At 32.4% G+C, this 26653-nt stretch overlaps 1 protein-coding gene across 1 annotated transcript in view; it reads left to right on the top strand.

Moving 5' to 3' along the window:
• The window catches only part of LOC107441653 (degenerin-like protein asic-2), a 31587-nt gene extending 12379 nt beyond the window's left edge, over positions 1-19208 (top strand). Inside the window, exons 7-14 of the mRNA XM_043054912.3 lie at positions 3718-3899; positions 6039-6137; positions 7598-7691; positions 9023-9119; positions 11462-11510; positions 13065-13093; positions 14166-14241; positions 15978-19208. Of these exons, the coding sequence (XP_042910846.3) occupies positions 3718-3899; positions 6039-6137; positions 7598-7691; positions 9023-9119; positions 11462-11510; positions 13065-13093; positions 14166-14241; positions 15978-16109 (758 nt within the window). The 3' untranslated portion in view covers positions 16110-19208. The remainder of the gene's footprint in view (positions 1-3717; positions 3900-6038; positions 6138-7597; positions 7692-9022; positions 9120-11461; positions 11511-13064; positions 13094-14165; positions 14242-15977) is intronic.
• Positions 19209-26653: the final 7445 nt, after the last annotated feature.

Below are 26653 nucleotides of genomic sequence, written 5' to 3'. Positions count from 1 at the left end.
TAAAAACAACATCTAATATGGTAAATTATGTAATTCTTATAGGTAGTTATAGGTATATAGGTATTTAATTGTACTTTGGTGTAATTGGGTTGTTAGGGTAGAGTGTTGTACTACATTGATTTAATCTTAACTATATTTTTTAAAGATGTTTTTAATGATTAAATGATTTTGATATTGTTTATTTCACGTTTATTTATTTATTTATTTTTTAAAAAAAACAAGAATTTTTAAAGTAGACATTTTTGTAACAGGAGTTGAGTTATGGTTATGGATATTATGAGTTAGCGATTGAGTTATGGATATTTGAGTGATATTAGTTCTATCTGGTGAAATGTATTGGCTTAAAATTTATGAACTTTAATGAGTAGTCAATACTCATTTCTTTTAAACTAAAGATGACTTTAGTATTGAGTACTTATTCTTTTTTATTTCCAATGGCAATGATGTAACAAGTAAAAACAAAGAACAAGGAACAATAAACAAATAAAAAAAAGTCATTGTCTCATTCGGTTTCTCGCCTCCTAGTACCGCTCGAAGCAGGACGTTTTAGTCCTGCCGTTTATATCTTGTCGTTTCAGTCCTGCCAATTCGGTTCCGTTGCCATTTGTTCCAGCCATTTTTGTTACGTTAATGTTCCTTCCCTTTCTATTTCTGTTTTTCTCTTTTAAATATGGTAATTTAAATATGTTAAGTATCCTAGTAATATTTTCCTAAATCTGTGTGTTTTATTTTTACTTTCATTTCATTTCCGTGGTTTTAGTAAATTTAATTATGATGGTATAATACATACAATGTTGTCTTACTGATTTGACATTAACTAGAATATTTGTTGATGGCATAGACTTTTTTCACAAATCGTTAAACTCACTTTTTTTTGGATATGTCAAATACAATTCTGACAGATAAGTTTGAAAAAGTAAATCTAAACAGACTGGAGTTATATGTACTATTTTTCACATTTATTTAATGTACCTGCCTAATATATGGTGGCCATTTTTATTGTAAAACAGTCTTAAATGACCAATTGTAAGAAAACTAGTGGATAAAACTCAATCCAATTTGCAGCAAATACTATTTAGACCCGTGGGTCGCCTTGTGATATTTAATAAGGAATATTGAATTTTTCAAATTATATAATGCTATTTATCTTCTGCATTCAAACATAGTGCATAATATAAAATCGAGGTGATGTGATACACAAGTATAAGTTTAAAAATGAAAAATGGACCCACATAAAAGAAATGCTAAAACCATAAGAATTTTTTTTTCTAAAAGAAAAAAAAAAGATTTCGAGCTTTCGCTACTAGGGATTAAAAAAGTGCTTTTAGGCCATCTTTGCGGTAAAATAGGCATAGAAATTTCAAAATTTTAGCATAGTATAAGCATTTTGATATTAATATCGCATTTTATTAGTCTAGAATTGTTGACTAACTAAAGTTCTAGACTGTGATAGAGAAGGTCACAAGTTCATGTCTCAAAACCAATGAAGAATTTTTGCTCTTATCCTAACTGTAGCAGAAAAGATTTAATGTTCATGCTTCCAAGGCAACTGAAAAACTTATTTTTACAAGCGAATAATAACACAGACTTAATTGAAGTAAAAAACAAACTATAAATAACCTCATTTCTACTTGATAATCTGCATAAAGCACGCTACTGCTAAGGGCTACACGCTACTGCAACTGCAAAATGTTCATTTCTTGTATTTCCTATACTTATTTTACTTTCCGCACCTCAATCGTATATAAACTGCTCATATCTAATTTACATTTCATGAAAGGCATACTAATGTGGATCCAACTTTTTGAAAAATCATGTTCATATCTCACAAGCACTTTCGAAGACAACCTTTGATTTACAGGGCTCAATTAATAACTCCTGAATATTATGTAAATTACATACCCTCTTAATATGCTTCAAAGTAACCCAAATCTGCTGTAATTCACTTCTGAATCTTGCTGTAAAAGTTTTAGAAACAATTTTTAAAGTCTTCCTTCTGAATGCTCATCTATTCTGGAGCTCAACATCCTTAAGCCTGAAGGTTACTTCGAAACGTAATACATAGATGTGAAATTCACACCATACGTTTGGGAAATATTACACTCATGTCCATAAATTAAGGATAATTCAGAATCACACGGAAATCAAACTCCAAAATTAAAATTTCACCTGTAGAATTATCACACACATCCTGAAGAAGAATATGCAAATTACAGGAAACCACTAGATGACGCTGGTAGTACGTCACAACACAATGACGAGAGTGTAAGAGAGAGGTATATAAGGAATGGTGGCAAAGAAGTAAAATTGTTCACAAGCGCTTTGAAAGCCTTTCAGTGCAATAACCGCATAGTTATGGCACAAAGGAAGCATTTGGATGATTTTTTACGTGGCAGAATCATCGGACGACTGGAATGTGGACGTACCCAGCTGGAAGTATCCGAGGAACTTGGAATCACCCAGAGTGTCATCTCCAGATTTGGCAACGATTCCAAGATGATGGTAATGTGAGTAGACGTTATAGCACAGGTCGCCCCCGAGTTACAACGCCGAATGAAGACCGGTATTTGGCAGTTACTGCCAAAAGAAACAGACGGAGCACAGCATCAGACCTGTCTCGTCAGCTCTCTTCAGCTACCAGTACGACAGTTTCAAGGCAGACCGTGTACAGACGCTTAAGGCACATTGGTCTATATGCTCGTAGGCCTGTCAGATGTGTTCCACTTACCGCAACTCATTGTCGCCTGCGATTAGCCTGGAGTATAGAGCATGCATTGTGGACACCGCAACAGTGATCTTGTGTGATGTTTTCCGACGTGTCCAGGTTTAGTTTGCAGTCTGATTCTTGCCGGACTTTCATATGGAGAGAGCCAGGTACCCGTTACCACCAAGACAACACCATTGAACGACACCGTTACGGTGGTGCAGGATGGCTCGTTTGGGGAGGAATTATTCATGGTTCCAGAACTGACCTGCATATTCAGGGTGTAACGATGACAGGCCACATCTATAAGGATGTCATTCTGGAACAACATGTACGTTTGTTTCAGGGTGCCATGGGTGCTGAATTTCTGTTTATGGACGACAACGCCCGTCCTCACCGTGCAAACATTGTAGACGAATGCCTTCAATCGGAGGATATCACCCGTATGGATTGGCCAGCATACTCACCGGACTTGAATCCAATAGAGCATGAGTGGGATATGCTTGGCCGACGAATTGCAGCCTGTCAACCCCCTCCTACCTGTCTACCGGACTTTCGGAGGGCATTGCTTGATAAGTGGTGTAATATTCCCCAAGATCGATTGATAATTTGATACTCAGCATGCCTAGGCTTTGTACGGCCTGTATTGCATCGTCCGGGAGACATACTCCGTATTAACCATCATACTAACCATGTTATACTGTTTTTTGTAAATAGGTTCTTCTTTGAAATTTGCTCCAGGGAGTAAAAATTGCAATTTTTATTAATTATGTCAAACATATAGCATCTTTTTTGTTCTTTACCTTTTGTTTAATACATAGACTTTACAAATAAGTCAAATTTGTTTGCCTTCTGTCTCTTTCTGTGCCTGAACTTCATTATCCTTAATTTATGGACATGAGTGTAAATGAGTCCATGAAATTAATGCCCAAACCTTGTATTTTTTAAAATCTATTTTTTAAAATACAAGGATACAATATTTTGTAGTCTAAAGAAAGCAAAATATCCTTTAGATGCAAGACAAGCTATTGTTGCTGATGCCTTTGAGGTTCTATTGGATGAAACGGACCATTTTGATCATTTTTCTACACCAAGTGCTCTTCTTTCTGTACATTCACCATTCACGCTAATTGAACCACATTTTGACGGAGTTGTTCTAGAGCCAAATAAGAAGTATAAAATACATGTTACCCTGGTAAGTTATTACTCTTTCATTTACTGATGTTACTTTTTCATGTGATAATGTACCTTTCCTTGTATACTTGTTTCGCGAGGGTACAGTACTATTCCCCTATTTTAAAAGTTTAATGATTTATGGATCCGTGAATGCAGTTTTTTAATTAAATTTTTTTTCTATAATTTCTTTGTTGCTAACTTGTCTTATTAAGTAACATACTATTCTGCAAGATTGGAAGTTGAGGAGCAATGAAATTTTGTTTTTAACTTTGGGTGTCGTATTTGATTTACACTTTTAGCTATATTTGTCTTTATAGTTGGAATAAATCTTTACTGGAAAACATAAGAGATAGGATTAAAAAAACATTCCAAGAAAGAAAAACGCTATTATAATTAAACTCAGTTCATAAAATGATATTTTAAATGTTACATATCTCCCAAGCCAATGGCATGAAGCATTGAGTATAATTCTGTAATGTAAGGATAAGTATGGTTTTTTGATGTGGTGGCTGAAAGCAGATGACTGAAAGGGTAAAAAAGCGAGCATAGAGGGTTAAAAAGAATTTTTTCAACGTTATAAGAATGTATATAACGCCTTTAATAATTTTTGATTTAATAATCGCAATTTTATGTACCAGAATTCATTCTTTATGGTGGGAAAGCGTACCTCAAAATATGCAAATTAATTTATGTAGACGATATTTTAAGCTGTGAAATCAGATACAAAAACAAATTTCAATTGGTTAAATATTTTTTTGCGACGGATTGTCCCCCAAAATAAGGGTTAGCTACAATCTGGAAAGCAGAGTTCCAATAGTTTAAGAAGGAGAGCAGTTGAAACGGAGGGCCCCTTGAAGATTATTTTATTTTTTGCATATTAAGCCATATCTTTGTAACAAATAAGGCGAATTCTGAAATTCATACGCAATTATAAAAATTACTTATTCCGCGTAAAAAATTGCTATATAAACTTGCTAAAGGTTATTCCACGTAAAAAAAATATTATTTTTAGTTTTTTTTTATTTTTTAAATTGCTAATGGTCGAGAAAGTTTAATGTTACATTCATTTAATTTATTTAGTTTTAAATGAAAAAATCTGAAATATGAAAGTGATAAGTCGAAAAGTTCTTGAAATGTGAAAATTGATAAAAGCGACTTATTTAATGCAGGGAAAACGCAGAAAGTGAAATTAATATTAAGGTGTCTAAATTTTCCGAAGTCAAAACAGTTCACGCTTGAAGAAATTTATAGAATTTATAAGTTTAAGTCTGAAAATAAGTCCGTTTTATGACTCTAAATTAAAATAGATTGCTCAAAATGAAGCCATTTGGTGAGAATTACAAACCACAATTACTTTTTGGAAGATTGCAAATCATAACGGCAAGAAAAGATTGTAAAATTTAAAAAGCTAGCGTCAAATTAAAATTGTTCAAGAAATAACATCAGAAAGCAAATGCATCACATTGTTTCAAGATAAAACATTCACAGACAAACATAAAACTAAAAGGTTCGAGACTTTGTTTTTTCTCTTAACACCGATCCTAAACAAGGGAGACCAGAACAGGCTGACATATGCATGCCATACGGATTAATATGCTGCTAAACGAAGACAAAAGTGTAAGTTAGATGGACCAGGCGGCTATAGGCAGCTTTGGCATGAACTAAGGAAAAAAAAACAGATCTAGTTTGTAAACTAGTTTTTGTTTTTGGATTTAATACCCTAATTTAGATTGAATGTTCATACCAGCTTTACATATTTGAATGATCGTCAAACCACAGTAGTTAACCCAAAATAATCCAGTGACCTTGATACAATCTTGTGGTTTGCGTTGGGTGTACCAAAGAGTCTTATTCGGCAAGAAAATAACAGCACAGCATGGTGGAATCTACATTGAAATAAGGTGGTTTGCGATTGAAAAACATTTTTTCTAAGCAACCTAATTCTTTCTACAGTTGAATGCGACAAATTTACTTTTCTCACTGGAGTTTTTTCCCCACTGCGTTAGATAAATTGGCACATCTTTAAAAAACTGTTCTTTTTTATATATCGTTGTGAAATTATTTATGGAATAATTACTTATTCACTAGTGCAGAATATCCGAATTACTTCTTTGTTTGTTTCAGACTGTAAATATACATAAATGCTTTTATCTATAAGGAAGAAGATCATAAGCTGAAGTCACCGTACAAAACAGATTGTCGTGACTATGAAGAAGAATGGGTCAAGAATCATAGAACTGGACCCACTTCACAACAGGTACTTCTGTAACCAATATAATTTCTTTTTTTAAAAGTTACGTCCTAATATACTATCTTAAACATCCTAATATACTTATATAAATAAACTATCTTAAGCAGAATAAGTTTTGCAAGGATGTTGTTTTTCTTAAATTTTTTTTATTTTATTGTGTCAGAGAAAGTTTTCAGTTTACTTTCTTCAGTTGTTAAAAAACGGAAGGAACTATAGGGTTTTATTTTAATATGCGACTTAAAATTCAATTTCTCAGGAACTATTCGACCGATTTCACTCAAATATGATATTTCTGTCACGTGAAATTATATTATTCAAAATGATGTATAAAATAAAATTGTATAATAATAATAATGATAAAAATTGCATACTTAACAATTCAAAATATTTTTGAATATTAGTAAATAAAAAAATAAAGGCAACTATAATTGAATTTTTGTATGGAATTGTCTGGATGGAATTAATTTTGGAACCTACAAAACGAATAATTTTATAATAGTGGAAAAATATTTTAATAATCATGCGCAATAATTTTTTAATGCACTTAAAAAGTTATCGAGGTATTGCGAACTGCGCAAAAAGTAAAATTAACATTACGTGCGTCAAACTTTGGACCTCTCTCTTGACGAAACTATTGGGACCATAATTCCAAAACTGCAGCTATCTTCCTATATTTTGGGTGTCAGGAATTCGGATGTGTCGAAAAAAAGGTACGTCTATTCAGAGAAAAAGCGTTTTTCTGTCTGATTTTGCAGCTTAAAATAGGTCCCGCAGTGGACTGATCGTTAAGACACGGTTCCCGGCAGATCACCGAAGTCAAGCATCACTGGCTACTGTCAGTGTGCGGGTGGGTGATCACCTAGATTAGTCTGTGTAGGGACCGAGAGTGTGCTGTATTGGTCCTCGTTAAACTGTTCTACCGTAAAGTGCTCGACTTCACGCGCAGGTCATCAGGCTACAGAAGCGGGAGTGCCATCCCCTCCTCAGAGGGTCAAAATTGTGATGGTATGTCTTCGGATCATCCTCAGGGATGCTTTCCAGACCGTCGCCAATAGCCCATTGTGCAGCTCTCGTGCGACGTAAGTGAACTACAACAACAACAGCAGCTTAAAATCGAATCAGCACTTATTAATTAGCATATTTGAGGTCACTTCCTCGAACCAAAAAGATTGAGTCTTAGAGCCTCAAGATCTGATCAAAATTTATTAAAAATAATCAATTTACTTTTAGCTCAACACCCAATCTAAAAGATTAATCACTCTCTATTTAATTCTGTAATAATGCCGTATCAAATATATTCATATCATCTTTTGATTAATTATGATTATAATTATACTCTCTATAAAAGTTATAATTAATTTAATTATAGTTTTTATGGAGTCTTCAGATTTTTTAAAAATTTTAAGTATGTTTTATTATTGCCTGCAGTAATAAAAATGTTTCCTTTATGTCATTAATTTCTTCAGACTTGCATCTATGAATGTCTTAATGTGTTTTGGGAAGAGTGCTATAATCATTCACACCCACGAATATTTTCAACTATTACGGAAGCTTGTTCTTGTAAGTTTGAGCTTTTATTTCCACTGTAAATATACTATATGGTCTTATAAAAGTACTATATAGTCTTATAAAAGTAATGTATGGTCTTATAATAGTAATATATGGTATTATAAAAGTACTATATGGTCTTAGAAAAGTACTATATGGTCTTATAAAAGTAGTATATAAAAGTAATATATGGTCTTATAAAAGTACTATATGGTCTTAAAGTACTATATAATCTTATAAATTCCCAAAGTAAACATAATATTCATGTCATATAGGATGTCCCACAATCATCTCCCTTAATATGTATCTTTTAATTCTTGGTATAAAAATTAAATTAAATTTCTATGTAAGTTAAATAGAACTCACATACAAACTGTGTCAAATTCATTTACAAATTTAGACTAGATCGAAAATTAATATTTATTACTTTTATTTTCACTTGAAAAATATCAGACAATTTTAATTAAAAATTTCTAATTAGAAGCAAAGTATTCTTGCTAAACAGGGGTTTCTGCCAGAAATGTTCTTAATATATGTTCTTAGACTTTTATTAAAAAATTAAGTCAAATTAATACAGAAACAAAATCAAATTCAGACACAAAATGCGTCAAATTTATAAACAAAGTTGGGCGAATTCATTTTTAGCTTGAATCAAAATCATTAGTGAACTAAGTCAAATTCGTATCCATTACTTTTATTTTATAACCGTCGTTGAACAGCTGACCCAATTTTTCGTGTTTAAGACTACTTATGTTCAACTCCGAAGCCTTGTAATTTTAAACCCAATCCAGAAGACAAGGGAACGCCTCGATCAAGTATCGGGAGAAATTTGCCTTAGTGGAGGACTTTTTGATGAAACTTACCCACATTTGAGTTACATAGAGGAATTCACAAAAACCTCCCACTGTTAGCCTGACTGCAACGGGACTCTAATCCATGATCCGTCTACCACTGAGAACATTTTATGTCAGCACTGCTGTCGGTGCAAGTCGGATGCAGAATTCGTATTGACCAGCCATCGCTGGGATACCACCCTTTTATTTCCAATATGAAATATCAGACAATCTGGGTAAATTGAGTCCCATTGTGTCTTGAATTTGGCTCGAATTATCGAAGAAACTATCTTTTTCTAAAGCAATTATCATTTCTGGTCCTAATATTCATTGTACGGTAAATTAATGGCCAATTAAAATGTGTGATATGAATAACACCCCTTTCTCGTTTTTCCGTCATGCGCTTTTTTGTAAGAAATAGGAAAACAATACGAAAAATATACGAAAGATAAATGGTAAAAAAATTCTTCATGTTTCGTTCTTACACGGATAACATTTTTTTCCCTTTAGATTCTGAACCTGGATTGCCTAACAGAGGATGCAATTTCATGGAAGAAAAATATAAATTAATGAAAACTTGTGAATCCAACTGTAGAGTACCATGCAAGTAAGTGCCTTGCTTAAGTAAAAATGTTTGTACCAATTTGCTTCAAGGGAAGTAAGAAATCGTCAAACCATAATTGTCGTAAAAATATGTATTACAGATATTGTAGTGATAGGAGCTAAATATATTAATATAAGTACCTATTGTGGTTATAGGTTTCTTACGATTCTCCAAACAGATCAGTACCTAATGTTTCAAAGGGGTTTTCCATGCCAGAAAAGTTTTATTTATTTTTCAAAATCATATCTGAGACAGCGATGTATTTCAAACTTTGGTACTTAATGCATTTTACAAATCACAACTACTAGTTGAAAGCTGAAGTAAAACTAAGCAATTATTTAATCAATGCACTTAATGAAGCGTTCTATTAACCGTGTGTGGCGACAAATTTGTCCGCTTAAACGAACTTCCCGCGTCCCTATTTCATATTGACATTCACTTTGCACTATTTCAGATTGTCATATACAACAGATCATAAAGTCTCGTCTTTTTAATGGAATGGCATTAAAAACTTATAAAGTCCACTCAAGGAAAATCAATGATCAGCTATCTAACATCAATAGTAGCTTTACACATGCTTAGTTACTGCATAAAAATGTTCTAATGGTAATCGCATCAATAAAGAAGTGATATTCCTCATGGCTATCGCTGTTGGCCTTGAGTTTCCTTGTACTATTCCAGATTGGCTGCTGTTATATTGAAAATTAACCACGCAATATAACAGATTCCATTATTTGAACTATGAGAATTTGATTGTTTTACCCAGTTATCCATAAATCAGTTACCTAATTGCTAAAGTTTTAAATAAATTTGAGTTTAAACTCCTTCCTTCCCTATAACCAAACTAAATTTCACCAAACTACATTGTTGATATTAATAACTGAGTTTTTATCAAATTTTTTGTTCGCATAGTCTTGCGTACAATGGACAAACTAAACGTGCGATTAAAGGTATAATTTAACGAACATAAGGTCTAAAATATGGACGTCAAACGGTCACCCTACATAGTTGGAAACTCTAATGGCAGGCTTGAGTTTTTTTATGATAAAATAATTCAATAGAAATGGGAATAATTCTATATTTTTAAAAACTTCCTTAATCAAATACTCCCAATATTAACTCCTAATTAACGCCCAATATTTGAAAATCTATTCTAATTTAATTTTTACATCTTGGGATTCCACCCTTTCCTGCTTCTTTGTTCTCTTCCTTCACACATTTATTCTAGCTTGTTCATCCTCTTTGCTGCTTAAACTACCCTTTTTTATAGCAACATTTTGGAACCGTTGCTTTTCAACTGTCATTTTCTGTTTATACATTCATGGGGATTCTAGTTTGTAAATCCGAAACTATAGTATGTCCATTTCTGTATATTTACTTGTGCTTTATATATGTTGATTTGTTTTATTTACGTATAAAAATTTTGATTACCAAAAAGAGGCTGCGAAGAGTTGAAAGGCCATAATTAAAAACGTCTCATAATACAAGTTAGCTGAATTCCATTTTGCTTGTCTTTCCTGCGATTCATCAGATATTATTGCATCTCGTTTAATTGATTTGACTTGTAATGTGTGTATTTTTAAGAATTCCTTTCTGACAATAATTTTCAAAATATACATTACGGGTGGTGATTTAAGAACGTCATTCATGTCGAGAAGTATAGGGATATGCAACACATTGTATATCAACACACGGAATATGAATTTAATGCACAATTTATCTGGGTAAATTGTATGAAGCTTTGTACGGATTTAGTATTAGACTGTGTAATTTTTGTAATTCTGTTGCTCAAGTTGATCCTCCCTTCCGATAAATGCCTGAATAGGTTTGAACCAGGCCGGGATAGACTGGCCTGTAGGGCGCTGGGCCCATGCTCGAGAGTTTGTGGGTTCGAACCCCGCCGGTAGAAGACTCCCCGTGTAGTAAAGTGACTGATGCACGTAACTCTGTCGAGTCGCAAAAGTTCTCATGTTCGTTCCCATAACAAATGAATACTTCTGGGGCTACTGGTTTGGAGATGGATCGTTCTCTGATTCAGGTCAAAATTACGATCTGTGGATGAATGAATCTATGATGGTGTGGCAGAAGTCGAATTCTTGGTCATAGATGGCGCCACTGAAAAACAAGAAATGCACATTCTGCTTTAAATTTACTCGGTTTCACCAAGCAGGCTTACCCGTGTGGCAAGTAGCATTAGAAACAACAACCACAGTAGGTTTGGAGATTATGTGGTCACGCCCCTTAATCCCATTTTGAACTTTCCGTGTTCTTTTAATGAATAATTTTGAATTACTCATGCAACTTAATTTATCCTTCCTCACATAATCTTCAACTCTTTACTATAGGGAAAGGAAATATACAGTCAGAGTTCAAAAACAACCATTTAAAGACTGGGTAAGTACAAAAAACATTTATTATTTTTTTTCAAAAACACATAATTTCTTGTATAGTAACGTATACAAAAAATGTCATTAAATTATAGCTCATTTTAGTAAGTAGGCATTCTATTAGTTTTTTGTATTTCATTAAAACCTTAACTAGTTTATTTAGCTTCAGTATGCTAGTCTATAAATTAGACCATACATTGAAACTGCTTGTTGTTTTTTAGTTCAGATACATGTCTGTTGATTTTATGATCGGTTGTTGTTCTAATCTACTATAACATCTAATTTTAAAAAGACACTAAGTTGTTTACACAAAAACAAGGCCTATTTATTCTTACTCTTTATTTACGCACACGGTGAGTCTAAAAATTTGGTGAATAGTTTGATAACGCATACGTAACGTGTGCTAAAATTTAGGTGCACTTCTGGTGAGGTGGAGCGTAGGTATGCGCGAGATAACGACGCAGGAAGTTTATTACGGTAGTCAAGCGAAAACTTGTAAAATAGGTAAAACACGAGAAACTCCTGACTTTATTTGGCATCGTGTCAACACGCACTGGGAATGAAGTAGAAATATTTCTCACATTTTTGCCGGCTCAGGCACTGTGTGCTAAGAAATATAGGATTGCTTAAAACGAAAAAAAAAGTTTTGGATTGAAACAATGTGACAAATTACAAAAATAACTAAATAGATATTCTGTAATGCTTTTTTTGGTGTTTCTGTCTCTACATCTAGTTATGATAGTGATTGTAAATAATATGAAAATGTAATTTTTATTTAAATATTTAAAGGATTCATTGCAACGAAGTTGATTTTTCACGTCTATAACACGTTCCACTTCGATAGCTTTCGACATTAGCTTTTCCAGATCTGCAACAATGTTAAGAGATAGCATTGACCCTATGAGAAATTTTCTATGTATGTCCCCAGCATATATGTTACTTGATAAAACGGATTGTGTGTAAATATTCTTTTAAACGAACGAACGAAGCAGTAAATAGACATGAAGAAGAACGAGAGAATAAAATAATTAGACGAATTTAGAAATGCGTGCGATAATTATTTAAGTTCAAGGAATAGAAAACACGAAATAGCTTTAAGACTATAGTTTAAACATTTCTAGATGGAAATGAAACTATAGATGATGAATTCACAGCAATAATTTGACTCCATATTATATTGATTGTCCATAACAAATGCTGTTGCTAGATCGTTATTTGTATCAAAATATTTTGGTATCTGCACCATCATGCATAACGATTTTAGAAGCACGAAACTTTGACAATTCCGTTCTACACGAACGGAAGACATTTTTTTTCTCGATTCATACCAAACAAGGACATCCCATTTACTCATTCTAGCAGTTTACAGATGATGTTTAAACTGCATTGTGGATAACATGTGTTATTTTAGAGAGGATAAAAAGCTCTTTTGTTCTCAATGTACATTATACTTGGTTTATGCTTCGATTTACCAAACTTTTTGGACGCATTTTGTATGAGCATACTTGGAAGATAATTAATCAACATTATTTTTTCTTCCTCTTGAAATGCTTACTTGAAGTCTACGGCGAGGATGTTTAGAACAGCAACGTAAGTTGATTCTTCAAGTTAATTTCAGTATTTTTCAGAATTGAAATGTATGTACAGTTGTACAATTTCAAAAATATTAACAATTCAATATATATATATATATATATATATATATATATATATATATATATATCGAAAAGAGAACTTCAGAGGGGGGGATTAATGCGATCAATGCAAATTGGTATAACATGTTCGGCAAACAAAGGTTTGAACAAAAACTATTCTAAAATAGTCAAAGTCCAGACAACCTAAAAACCTTATATCCAATGACATCCTCTTAATATTATGGTAAAAGGCTTTGAGATCATGCGCGGCGGGTTTAAAGTGGTTGTGGTAAGAGGAAGTGCTCAGGGGATAGAGCATTCGCCTTCCAACTAGGTGAACCTGGTTCGAATCTCAGAGATGGTTGGTCGATACGAATACCGCATGCTGACCACAGTGCTGACGTGAAATATCCTCAGTGGTAGGATAATGGGTAAGAGTCCCTTTGCCGTTAAGCTAACCGTGAGAGGTTCTCGTGGTCTTCATTTCCATGTAACGCAAATGTGGATTAGCTCCATCAAAGAGTCCTCCATGAAGGCAAATTTCTCCTTATACTTGATCCAGGAGTTCCTTTGTTTTCTGGATTAGGTTCAAAATTACAAGGCTACAGAGTTGAACATTAGTAGTCGTAAACCCATAAAATTTGGTAGGCTGTTCAACGACGGTTATAAAATTAAAATAAAATAAATTCCCCCACCATATAACCGCAGGCGGTTGCTCTGCTGGGAAGTGTGGTGCTCAGGCTAATTCATTAATAACACCTGCCTTTCAATCCAAATTGCGGTAGTTTAGTGTAAGCACGCACCATTATTGCCAAAATTGAGAACGATTGCCACTTCAGCGTTAACAGCCCATTAATACACATGCACATTATATTAGAATTTATTAGTATATATATTGCACTAATACAATATGTTCAATCATACCAAACCAAAGGACGTACATGCGCGGTTAAGAAATGAACGCAGATTGGAGAGAAATACACAATTCTTTCTTTATTTCATTTCTAATTATTATTATTATTTTTCAGTCAAGCGAGAATTCCTGTGGAAATAATAATTGATGAAGCCAAAATTCTAGTTTATTCTCTCGCACCCAAATATTTGGTAAGTGACTAGGAAGAATTTTATTTCTAATTTAGGTATTAAATATGTGTACAGGATGTAAAAAAAGTTTGGAAATGTTCAAATATCCCAAGAAATATACATCGGATCGAGACATGAAACTATACACATTCGATATTTTTAAGAGCTATATAATGATACTAAACTCGATATCTCACCCCCCCCCCACCAAGGGGGGCGAGAGGGTTAACTTTGAAATCTTAAATATGAGCCTCTTTTTGCAGATTTGTATTTTCCAGAATAAAATAACCTTAGTTGACTTGTAGACTTATGCATTTAGTATCACAGGTGGAGATATCTTCTTCTTCTTGCATAACTCTACAGCAATTGTTGGGCCTTGATTTGTTCCACAATTATATTCCATACAGCTCTTTGTTTTGGCTCCTCCCACCACTTACGGATCTTCATTATTTTTAAGTCGTTAATAACGTTGTCCTTCCATCTTTTCCTTGGACGGCCACTGGGCCTGATCATATAGGTTCTCAGTTGATGATCTTCTCCAAGCCGTAATTATTGTCTCTCCTCTCTATGTCTCCAAGCCATAAGAGGCATTGGGATTTGATAGAGTGAACAATATATTTTCCTTTTATGATTTTCTCAACATCTAGGTTTGACATATTTTTCCATTTTCTTCTATCATCAATAGGACCAATTATTTTCCTCAGAACCTTTCGCTCAAAACCAGAAGATCATTTTCCTCTTCTTTGATCATTCACCAGGTTTCACAATTGCTCTGATAATAGTTTTATAAAGTCGCATTTACAACAGGGGTAGTGGATCCGCTAAAAACTATCAGAGCTCAGAGGCACTCCCCGGATGCAGAATGCAGTCCTTACCAGGGTGCTAGGCATGCCCTACCAGCCGGTTGAAAGAGAGGGAGACTTGACCTCTTTCCTCTTTTCTAGAGTGAAGCACGGACCAAAGAGCACGCAGTCTGCAAACTCCGAGATAAAATTTGTTTCTTCGAAGCTCCACTTTTGTAAAACTACCGACAGATAACTCCAGGATCACCATTTCCACCTTAAGAGGACGCCATACCAGAAGGAAATTTTCGTAGCAAATTCTCTTTCAACTTCATAACTAATTTAAAATTTAAAGTATAGAAAAGTCGAGTTCAAACAAACCTAGAGTAAGCCATAAAATTTCTAATACTGAAGAGAAATTTTTGAAGTATCAAAATGAAAATAAATTATGAGAAGATTACTTAGGATTTCTATTTTTTTATTAAACATACATACAACTTTTGTTCAGTGGATGTTCTATAGCAGCGGGAAAGAAAACAATTAACTCACGATAACTCGTACTTGGCTGTTAACAAACTGCGATATCCAAAGGGCGCTAACATTGATTTTGGAGGCTAAAATAATGGATACATGGAGGAAATGCTCGTGAGCTTGGTGTACTTTTTCTTATTTTAGGTGTTTAAATTTAACCATTCCTTTTGAATTGCATATGAAAGCTCCATTTGGTGTTAACTTAAAATAAAGTGTTCTTTCATGCAACTTTTTTGGCCAGTAAGAAATACTGCATCACAGGTTTACAGTGTACGATTTGAACCACTATAATAGGAATAGACTTAAGGTAAGATCTCTCTTAGAAATTAACGAAAAATTCATTTAAGAATTTAAAAAGAAATCAAAAGTGTACTTTCTATTTTTTCTGAGAACGATTCATGTACGACATATTTTAATGTGTGACACATACTTTTGTTGTTGCAGACTATTGAATTATTCAGCTATGTTGGTGGATTTCTTGGTTGTTGGTTGGGACTTTCTATTTGGTCAACGTCTTTATCAATGATGGAGGCTTTCACATATTTGAGAAATAAATTGAAAAATAAAAAAAACTGAAAAGGAGAAAGAAAAGAACGAAAAAGATAGTTTATCTATAAAATATGATTTAAAGTGTCTTCAAAGCGCAAAACAGTGTAAAAATGTATTTCTCCCTTTGCTTATTGTAAAATGCAACTTACTTTTAAATAGATGGCCAATGCTTAAAGGGAACTGATAATAATGTTAACAGTTTCTACCATAAAGTGCAATATTCTGTTGTTCTCTACTAAAAACTACTACTTAACTAAAATAATACTCCATTTTTACAAAAAACAAGAAACATAACACTTTATTTTAACACAAAAAATTTGCTCTATAACCTCACCGTAGCAGCCGATCATACAAACTCTAACTTACAGCTTACACATACTCAAATAACAAATATAATAAAATCTAGCTTGCAACTTACATATACGCAAATTGTTAATAAATAAAATCTATTACTTATATTAATTATATTAATTTCTAGCATTGTTTTCAACAACGAGAATTTCAGAAAAAATTGAATTTAACTTTAAGAAATCGATAAAATATAATCTTATTTTATTTCACCAATTATTTTTAACCAATATTTAAGACTTTTTTAAATATAGAGGGTGACTAAAATGTAACCTATGGCACTTTGAGGCTTCTATCTACGGTTCTATTGCACGTATCTAAACGATATTTGACATATATGTTATTTAGATCTTCTCGCTGAGCTTCTGTTCGAAAAAAAAGTAGTTTGAAATTTCGTCAATAGATGGTGAGATTCTCTTAAAATCATATATAAATGAAATATGCATATTTCTGACAGACAAAGTATGTACTGCATATGCATATGCATGTTGCAAATAAACAAAATATTCTGTTAAACTTTACATTTTAGTGCCGTTTACTGTGTCTTTTTTTACTGTGTTATAACGCTATCTGATGTTAAAACTTCGAACTATTATTTCTTTATGGAAAATCCGGTGATATGATCTAAATAACACTAAATAAATGTTTCATTTGCATTCATTCTCTAGAACCAGAGCTACGAGCCTTTGGGTACCGTCAGTATAGTTTTACCAATCCTGTATGTTCTTCCCCTAAAGCTTCATTTACTGGAATTTCCTAAAACGGACTAAATATACTCTTTCTAGTAAAGAATAAAAATAAAAGGAAAATTTAATTATTATTTAATAACTACCCTCTTGTCCAACAGTTAAGTAACAAAGACATTTTCACGGGGAACTCAGTAAATATTGAATCTAATCAATTGAAATTTTACGTCAAAAAAGTGACAACAACAATAATAACAAAAATGTAATTGAAAAAAAAATTCAAGATTTTAAGTTTACAGCTGAGATAATGTGGCAATGCTGATCTTAAAGCGAACTCTCAAGTATTTTGGGACCATAAATTTACTATCTTCGGACAATAAATCCTACTCTTCTCTTAAAAGGACACTAAACTACGAGATGTTTCCTGACAAATTATGTTTCACCTTCATTGGAATTTTAAACTTTAGAAAAAAATGAGTTCATGAACTAGGTGTACACCACGAAGCTTCATATGCTGAAAAAAAAAATTTCTAAATACCCATTTTCAAACAAATTACTGCGTGATTAATTCTCCCTAGAGCCATTCTGAGTTATCCTACCATAATTTGCTTGCAGTCTAATATTTTAAAGAAATAATCATATAAAGAAATCATTAAAGAAATAATCACTCTGAATTTAGGTGAAGTCCCTTTTTCTTTTGTTTAAATTTTAAATTACTTATATAAAAGAAAAAGAATTTGCCATGAAGCGTTTTTACCGCAGTTTAGCGTTCGCTAAAGGCAGATTAAAGTCCTGCAAGGCGTATTTTCACAGTGAACACAAGGATAAACAATGGGGGGAAACGACCATTACATATGTGGGAGCGAAGCGACTGCAGATAGTCACCCTCTCCCGGAAACCTATCCGAGCTAACAACTGTCTTCAGAGAAGAGTAAGATTTATTATCACTAAACATTTTTAAACCTCGTAAACACCATGATAGTCCGTTTTAAAATCTACTTTGCTTTCCCCAAAATAAATCATCACTTAGAGACGCTTTGCTACAACAGTTTCGTCCCGCAGTGGACTGATCGTTAAGACACGGTTCCCAGCACATCACCGAAGTTCAGCATCGGTCAGTGAGTGGGTGGGTTACCACTTGGATCAGCCTGCGTAGAAATCGAGGGTGTGCGGTATTGGACCTCGTTAAATTGTTCTACCGTAAAGTGCTCGATATCGCGTGCAGGTCGTCAGGCTAACGAAGCGTGGGTACCTGCAGAGGATCAAAATTGTGATGGCATGTCTTCGGATCATAATCAGGGATGTTTCCCAGACCGTCGCCAATAGCCCATTGTGCAGCTCTAGTGCGACGTAAACAAACTACAACAACAGCTACAACAGTTTCGAACTACCTTGCTGTGATGCCCATAAACTCATAATATTGAGTTAATGGACACAGCAGCATAACCTTTTGAAATCATCATTTTTGCCTTGCGCTATTTTAAAACAAAATTTAACTTACTATGCACTATTAAGTTTTCAACTGATCCGTGGTAGCCTAGTGGTTGGAGAATCGGATTCCGGTCCGGAGAAACCGAAATTCGATCCTCGACTCCAGTAAGGCCCACCGAGTACATGCGATATATCTGCCAGTAAGATTTTTGGAATCGAAAATCCTGTAATCGGGTCTGTCGATGAGCAGTACCATGGAAAACAGTGATCTGGAGAAAATTTCCTTCCCTTTCAGAGTTATGTCTAAACAGAGGCAGTGGCCTCACGAATGAGTGGGGCTACCATTTATCCGTGAAGTTCAGTGCTAAGACGTGCTTTCACCCTTGCGGTTGTCTCTTGTCAAAGGAAAGGCGTACCTTTCAGTCTTAATTTGTGAAAGGTTAATGGCTCGCAAAATTGAAACAAGTTTTAACCGAAGATATACTAGCACCGAAGGTATACCCGCAATCCGGTATACAGACACACATACAAATTCTCTATTTTATTATGTATGTAGATTCATTATCCTCATCGAATAGTCAGGTTGGTAAATAAAAAAATCTTTCGTTAAATATGATGGCTGCATTTGAAAATTATCTGTATTATACATACCATATTAATGTCATCAATAAAGCTTTACAAATGAGTGTGTTGTTGTGAGTTATTAGCTATACGTAGTTAAAAAAAGGAAAAACACTGGTATAACTTTTACTATAAATAATAAAGTTTACATGCTGTTTTATTTTATTTATAAAGAGTGAAATACTATCGTTATAAATATAATAAAACAGCATAAAAAGAACCTAAATGGAGTCATTTAAACAGACATACAATGATTTCGGTACTATAAGAACAGCATAGTACCTCCTATAATGCCGAACCTCAAATAAAGAGCCGTGATGGCTCAGGGGATAGAGTGTTCGTCTTCCAATGAGGTGAACCGGGTTCGAATCCCAGCAATGGCTGATCGATAAGAATTCCGCATTCAGCTTGTACCGACCACAGTGCTGACGTGAAATATTCTCAGAGGTAATCAGATCATGGGTTAGAGTCCTCTTGCCGTCAGGCTAACGGTGGGAAGTTTTCGCGGTTTTCCTCTCCATGTGAAGTAAGTGCGGGTTAGCTCCATCAATAAGTCCTCCACTAAGGCAAATTTCCTCCAACACTTGATCAAAATTAATTACAAGGCTACGGAGACATTACAACATTAATAGTCGTAAACGTAAAATTGAGTCAGCTGCTTAACGACGATTATAATATAATGTTAAATTGTAAATATATATACTGTAGAGTCCCGATTATCCGAGTTAATGGGGACCGCAACAAACTCGGATAACTGAAAAACTCGGTTAAAGCGAAGAGTATAAAAACGGAAGGAAAAAGAGAAGGTATAAATGTAATATATTTAAGAAATACAAAATGCATACGAGTATATCACGTATAATTCATATTATAATTAAAAAGCTTACTTAAAAACATTTAAAAAGCATACTTTACGAGAATAAATAGTTTTTACTTAAAAAAAGTCCTTAATCGTTTTTTGTTCTACGTAACTTTGGCGCTTTTCTGTAGTAATGTTTCGCCTTTTTTAGGGATAAGAGGAAGGCTGGTGTCGCCTCTTTTTGTTGTTCTATATATTCAATAGTACATTCGATAGCTTTTAGTCCATCTGTATGAGAGATTTTTATATGTTGATTTTAATAATCACTGTCTTCATCATCTTCGCTAGATTCATTATCGAGGATATTAACGATAATTTCATCAGACCAAGTTGTTGGATTTTGCTTTTCTGAGTGTTTGGGTGATAAAATTCAGATTTATTTTTCAGCGGTTTTTTTAAAAATAAACTAGAACAAAAAAAATTCTTGAAATTTTTGATAGCTCGGTTTAATCGGAAACTCGGATAACCGGGGCTCGGATAATTGGGACTCTACTGTATATATATATATATATTAAAAAAATTCAAATAAAAGTTACCAAACTTCATAAAAGGAAGAAAAAACTTAGAGATGCAGAAAATAATACAAATAAGTTAAAATAAGAATAAAGTGTTTCGGGCAGTTCTGTTTGTAAATAAGATAATCGATAACAGTTAAGAGAATACTAAGGGTAAAAAAGGATGTGTTGAGTAGAGGGAGATTTAAAACGCTACATGATGTAGAAAATTTAAAAACGAAGTGAATTTCGTAACATAATTACTACTAGAAACTTACTACTACAACACTAGAAAGGTCATTATATTTTATTGGTTGTCAAGTGACGACTTACATTTTACTTTTGAAGTGTACATTTTTCTGAAAATCATAGTCATGTATAAATGTTTCCATTGGTGATAAGGTTCTGCAATATTTCATGATACAATAAAAACCTAAGAAAATTGTTTTAAAAAAAATTGCACTGCGGAAATTCAAAAATTTTTGTAAAAAATATTTTCTTCTTGTGTTCCTTCTTCTTAGACGAGCACAAGCTTTAAGAAGCCAAAGAATGTAGACCTCAACCAAAATTTTTTATTTATTTTTTTTACTCTTTTTTCTATTTATTTAAAGAACTGAACAAAATAAATTAAAATAGAAAAAGTAAAAAAAAATTAATTAAAATAAATAAATTAATTAATTAATTAAAAAAAGAAATAGTTAAATTTCTTTGTGCCCAGCTAACCGATAAGTACTAATATTTCACTATAAGACTTTTTTACTGGTAACTGTCTTTAAAATAGTGTCTTATACTTTGATTAGTATTTGAGTAAATTCCCATGGACAATTTTCAGCAAAATTAAAAATGCAGCCTAACGACCCGCTTTTTCACTAACAATAACTTTATACCAAATACGTGATTATTATTTTGAAGTTTTTCACTGAAATAGCTTTTTTTGTTTTTAAATATAATGAATTTAAAGTACTTTTATGTTTAGTTATTTTTATCAAACTGCGCAGTTATATTTCTTATGCGACTTCCAACAAGGTTGCGCGGGAAATCACGTGGTATGATCCAGTTTACCCTCATTCATTTCCATATTGTTTTGGTTCTCACTAACATAAAAATAATAAAAGTCATAAAACTTTTGTTTTTCTATAAATATTTTTTTAGTTTGTTTTGATACACATATAATTTATTAGGGAGCAGGAAAAGAGTCGTTGAATAGAACTAGTGATCCTTCAACGACTGCTGATTCTTGTACAATTAACGTCGCAGGTTACGAAGTTTAACTTCTTCCGCGCGGAGAGACTCCACGCACTTTTTTTATCGCATGTTCTAATAAGTGCAGTTCAACTTTTTTCAATAATTTTTTTTTTTGTTTTAACACCTATAAAATAAGCACTGGTTACAATATGAAACGATTTGGCATTAATTTTACAATTTTTAATTATTAATTTTTTTTCTTAGATACGTATTTCAAGCTGTATTCATTTTCTTAAACGCACATTTCGGGCTATTTCCATTATCGTAATTACGTACTTTTATCTGTGTCCGGAATAAAAAAGTTTTTAGTTCATCTAATTAAAATTAAGTTCAACGTATATATAACACAAAGCAAGTGCGATCTCAGATATCTTACAATTTTCAACATTGTTAATAGTGCATAAGCTGATATTTCTGATTGCATTTAATATTCCTTAGGTTTAAGATACTAATACTCAAATCTAAATTCGATTCCATTGTTAGAAAAAAGAAGCTGCTACTACAGTGCTCATGCGTGAATCAGATACAAATAACTTTGACAGCTTGGATATGAACTAGGTAATAAATGCTTTAAAAAATCTATAAAAAAAACTAAAATTCTCGTTTCCTAAACACCAAAATAATGCATTACATATTTTACTGCTTTTATGAAACAGTTCGAAAAATCACTTGCTGGAATTTTGCGTTAATTAGTAATTTTCCCAAATTCTAAACAAGTTATTGAGTTTAATCGCATACCACTTAAAAAAAAAAATATGTGTAATCAATAGTAACAAAGCACTAATTCTATACTTTCTATTCCATATCATAGTCCTTACTCCTAAACATAATCTATTATTTTTTAAATTACCTCATTATATAACCAAATATAGTCAAATATAACCAAAACATAATTTGATCGAAGAATAATATTGCTAAAATTAAATTTCACAAAAAGTGCAAAAATTACATTTTTATTGTTGTATCTATTAAAAATGCTATTTTTAATGCTCTTATTACAATTATTATGTTTTCCATTATTTCAATATAACATTATTTCAAAATTAAAGTAAGCACGCAAGATAGAACTACCACAACTAAAGCAATTTACTTGAAAGCTTAATCTAATTTATTATGTTAGCAGTGTGCATGGTATTGAATAAAATATAATTGTTAGAAATATTTAGTGTAGTTACGATTTCCAAAAAGGTATAAAATGGTCAGCAAGTAGTGAAAATACACGCCTTAAAATAATTACATATTATGTTTGGTACATTTTAAGGGCGGAAAATAATGGATAGTAATAAAGTAAGTGTATTGGCTGTATTGTATCTCATTATGTCTATGCTGGGTGTTCTGTTATGCCGTCCCTTAAAATTGTATTATTAGTATCCTGATCAGAAATGCAGTCAAAATTTTGATTTAGGAGAAGGAAAAATTGAAAGTTATAGGGATTCGACACATTAGTATTGAAGAAGGCTGATAAGAAGAACATCTAAGCCTATTCGATTGCCGGTTGTAACTTCTGGTAACTACAAATAATCACCTTTTTACTTCTATTTATTTCCTCCAATTACAAAACAAGCTTTGATGTTTCGCACCTCCGCTTCTTTCTGTCATGATTTGTTAGATTTCGATAGAGTTTTTGTTCTTACTTATTTTAAATAATTACTTGTGATTCTGATGAGCATGCTTTTTATCTTCATTTGAAGAAAAATTTTATTAAGGGTAGTTATAGCAAAACACCATAATATCAGTTGTTCTTCTTATTGGATAAGAAAGTCACATGACACGATCTTATGAAATATATCATTACTATTAAAACATCTACAGAATGTTCAAAGATAGTGTTCTAGACAGTAAACAAAATTTGTAAAAGATTCTTATTTTCAGTACTGTGTATACTAAAAAGTGGAGCATTAAATAAATAATGAATTTGTCAGTGGCTTTTCAATTAAATATATGATTAAATTTAAAATAAAATTGATTTTAATTGATATGAATTGAAAATGCAATTTTCAATTTAAAAAAAATTTCAAGTGAATAGTCAATAAAAGTTCAAAGATTGGTATCTAATTCGAACTTTTTTTTTTAAGTACAAAAAAAATTCATATTTGCTTAATAAATACGTTAATCGCTACTGTTATACCTCGACTCTATCTAAATTATTTGAAAGTAACACGGATATTTCAAATCTAATATTAAATGTTATTTAAGAGAATTATTCTTATAAATACGTATATTGATTATTTGCTGCGCAATATAATGAATTAATAAAGTACTGTGTAATTTCATCATTATTTAATTTTAGCAAAATGAAAAAACGATGAAATTGTTATTAAAAATTGTAAAAAAAATCGTTTAAATAACTTTGACGAAAAAATTTAACAGTTTTTCTTTATTATTCATTGAGGAATCTTCTTAGTAAAAGATACATTTAACTTGTCTTTTTTTTGCATAAAAGTTCTTTTTTTTTGTTTGTAATAACGTAATTGTGATTTATGCTTAGATTTGAAAATAATTTTTTTAAACATCTACATTTCATTCTAAACAATATTTAATCATTGTTATGTAAATGTATCGATTAAGCAATGAGTATTCCGATAACATCCCCTAATATTTATTTTAATGAATAGTATTTAAATTTGAACTGCATGTTTCAAAAGTTACAACGGTTTAGGTTTTAACAATAATCATGCAATTTTAAGCGATCACTTCCGGGAATTTTAAATGAAATCCGAGCTTTTCTTTTCAAATAAAAAAAGGTATATACATGTACATATTAAAGATTTATATCGACTTTCCTTTTTACTAAGTTTTACGTTATATAATAACAAAGTATCTTTTAATTTCATCAATACTTTCGCTAATTTATAATGAAATAATGATAGAAAACTTTTTAAAGTATTTTGATTTTCAATGTAAAAAGAAACCCAATTTTAACTGAAAAAATTAGTCCAGCGCACACATGAATAAATTTCAATCGAAAATATTTTTAATCAATTTTGAGCATAAGGAACGAAACAGTTTCTTTTTTTTTTCCTCTGCAAAAATGCGATGGCCACTGGAAATTTAAAGTAACAGTTTTGTCTAAAATAAAAAATAACAACAATTATATTACTAATATAACGCGCATTCTTTCACTACCACGTTTGGAAACGCATGCTTGAATTTGTGAAAGGAAGAAATTTAAATCAGCAAATTTATTTTATATATCTAGTTGGAGCATACGAGTAAGTTGAAATAAAATTAATTATGCTTTTAGACTAGAAATTTCAAGATACTCTTTTGTCAGAAAAAAAAAATCTGCTTTCTCAATTTCTTTCAACTCGGTGATTTTAATTAAAGCAATTTCATTATTTATTTAGTAAAGTAAAATACTCATAACAGCCGAGTGTTGAGCACAATTCCACTCACTAAATCACTAAATTCCACACACTCAATTCACTAATATATACATATAAATATATATACACCGAACAGCCATTCCATTATGACCACCACCCTGCTAATAACATGTAGGACCACCTTTAGCCCTCAAAACTGCTAGCACCCGCCGTGGCATTGATTCCACTAGGTGCTGATAGGTAGTCTGAGGTATCTAGTACCAAGCGCTCACCAACTGATCCTGCAATTCCCTCACATTGCGAGGGGGTAGCGTGGCAACACGAATTTGGTTTTCCAAGTAGGACCACAAATGCTTTATTGGATTAAGGTCAGGTGATGTTGGGGGCCAAGACATGACTTGAAAGTCACTGGAATGTTCCTCGAACCAATCCATGACGATTCGACCCTTATATCATGGTGCATTATCCTGTTGGTAAACACCATCCCCCGCAGGAAAAACTGTTGCCATGAATGGGTGAACCTAGTCTGCAACTATGTTCAAGTAGCTTACAGACGTCAGGGATTGTTCTATGAGGATTATGGGTCCTAATGTGCCCCATGAAAACATTGTTCCTGGGCGAGAAACCATGAAAACCTGGGCGAGCCCATTGTTATAGATGGAGGGTGGTCATAATGTAATGGCTCTTCGGTGTATATATATATATATATATATATATATATATATATATATATATATATATATATATATATATATATATATACAGCAGCAAATACAGATCTTAATTGTAATCGGTCTATTAATGATATTGAGACAATGCTATAAAACGATATTTTCCAAAGCGAAAATAATTCTCAATCTGTTTAATTGAGAGTGAGTTTGGTATGAGCATTCTCTTTTACTTGTGTTTAGATTTAACTACACACTTTGAAGTGAATATGAACTCTCGATTTAATGTTAACTTGAAATGAAGTGATATTTAACACAATCTTCTGTGTTGTTCAACCTCAAAGTCGAAGATTTTTAATTCACAGTTTTTACAGTGAAAACTATATGCTTTCTGAACTGGTTGAATAATGTCAGCTCGTAGAAACCAAACTCATTCTATATTTTTTTTTAATCAGTTTTGTTTTTCTTCAAATTTCCAAAATTTAATAATTCTGAAAAAATTTAAGAAAAAAATACGCCGTCTAATGTTATGAGCTATTTTTGTTTCGGTTCTCAGTGGCGGGGTCTTAACCTCTTTTTCCCCTCTGACACAAAGAGGACTACTACGGGAATACTTTTACGAAGCTATCTCACTCAATAACGAGAAAGGAAATGGATTCATTGACAACATCTGAAAAGTATTCTTTAGGTGTCGCAAACGACCAGACGGTTAAAATGAGGGTATGGTAAACAAACAGTTTATAAAAAACAAGAAAAAGCTATTTTTTGACAAAACTTTAATAATTTCTTACATTGTAATATATTCTAAAAAAACTAAAACTAATTATCGTGAATAACGTAAAAAAAAAAACTTTTTTATCTTATGCTTTTAAAATTATTCATGATTTGCAGGA

Source organism: Parasteatoda tepidariorum, chromosome 8 (assembly GCF_982258835.1).
Source record: "Parasteatoda tepidariorum strain Cologne lab strain chromosome 8, Ptep-v5.0, whole genome shotgun sequence".
Classification (NCBI taxonomy): domain Eukaryota; kingdom Metazoa; phylum Arthropoda; class Arachnida; order Araneae; family Theridiidae; genus Parasteatoda; species Parasteatoda tepidariorum.
This window is presented reverse-complemented; position numbering and strand designations above follow the sequence as displayed.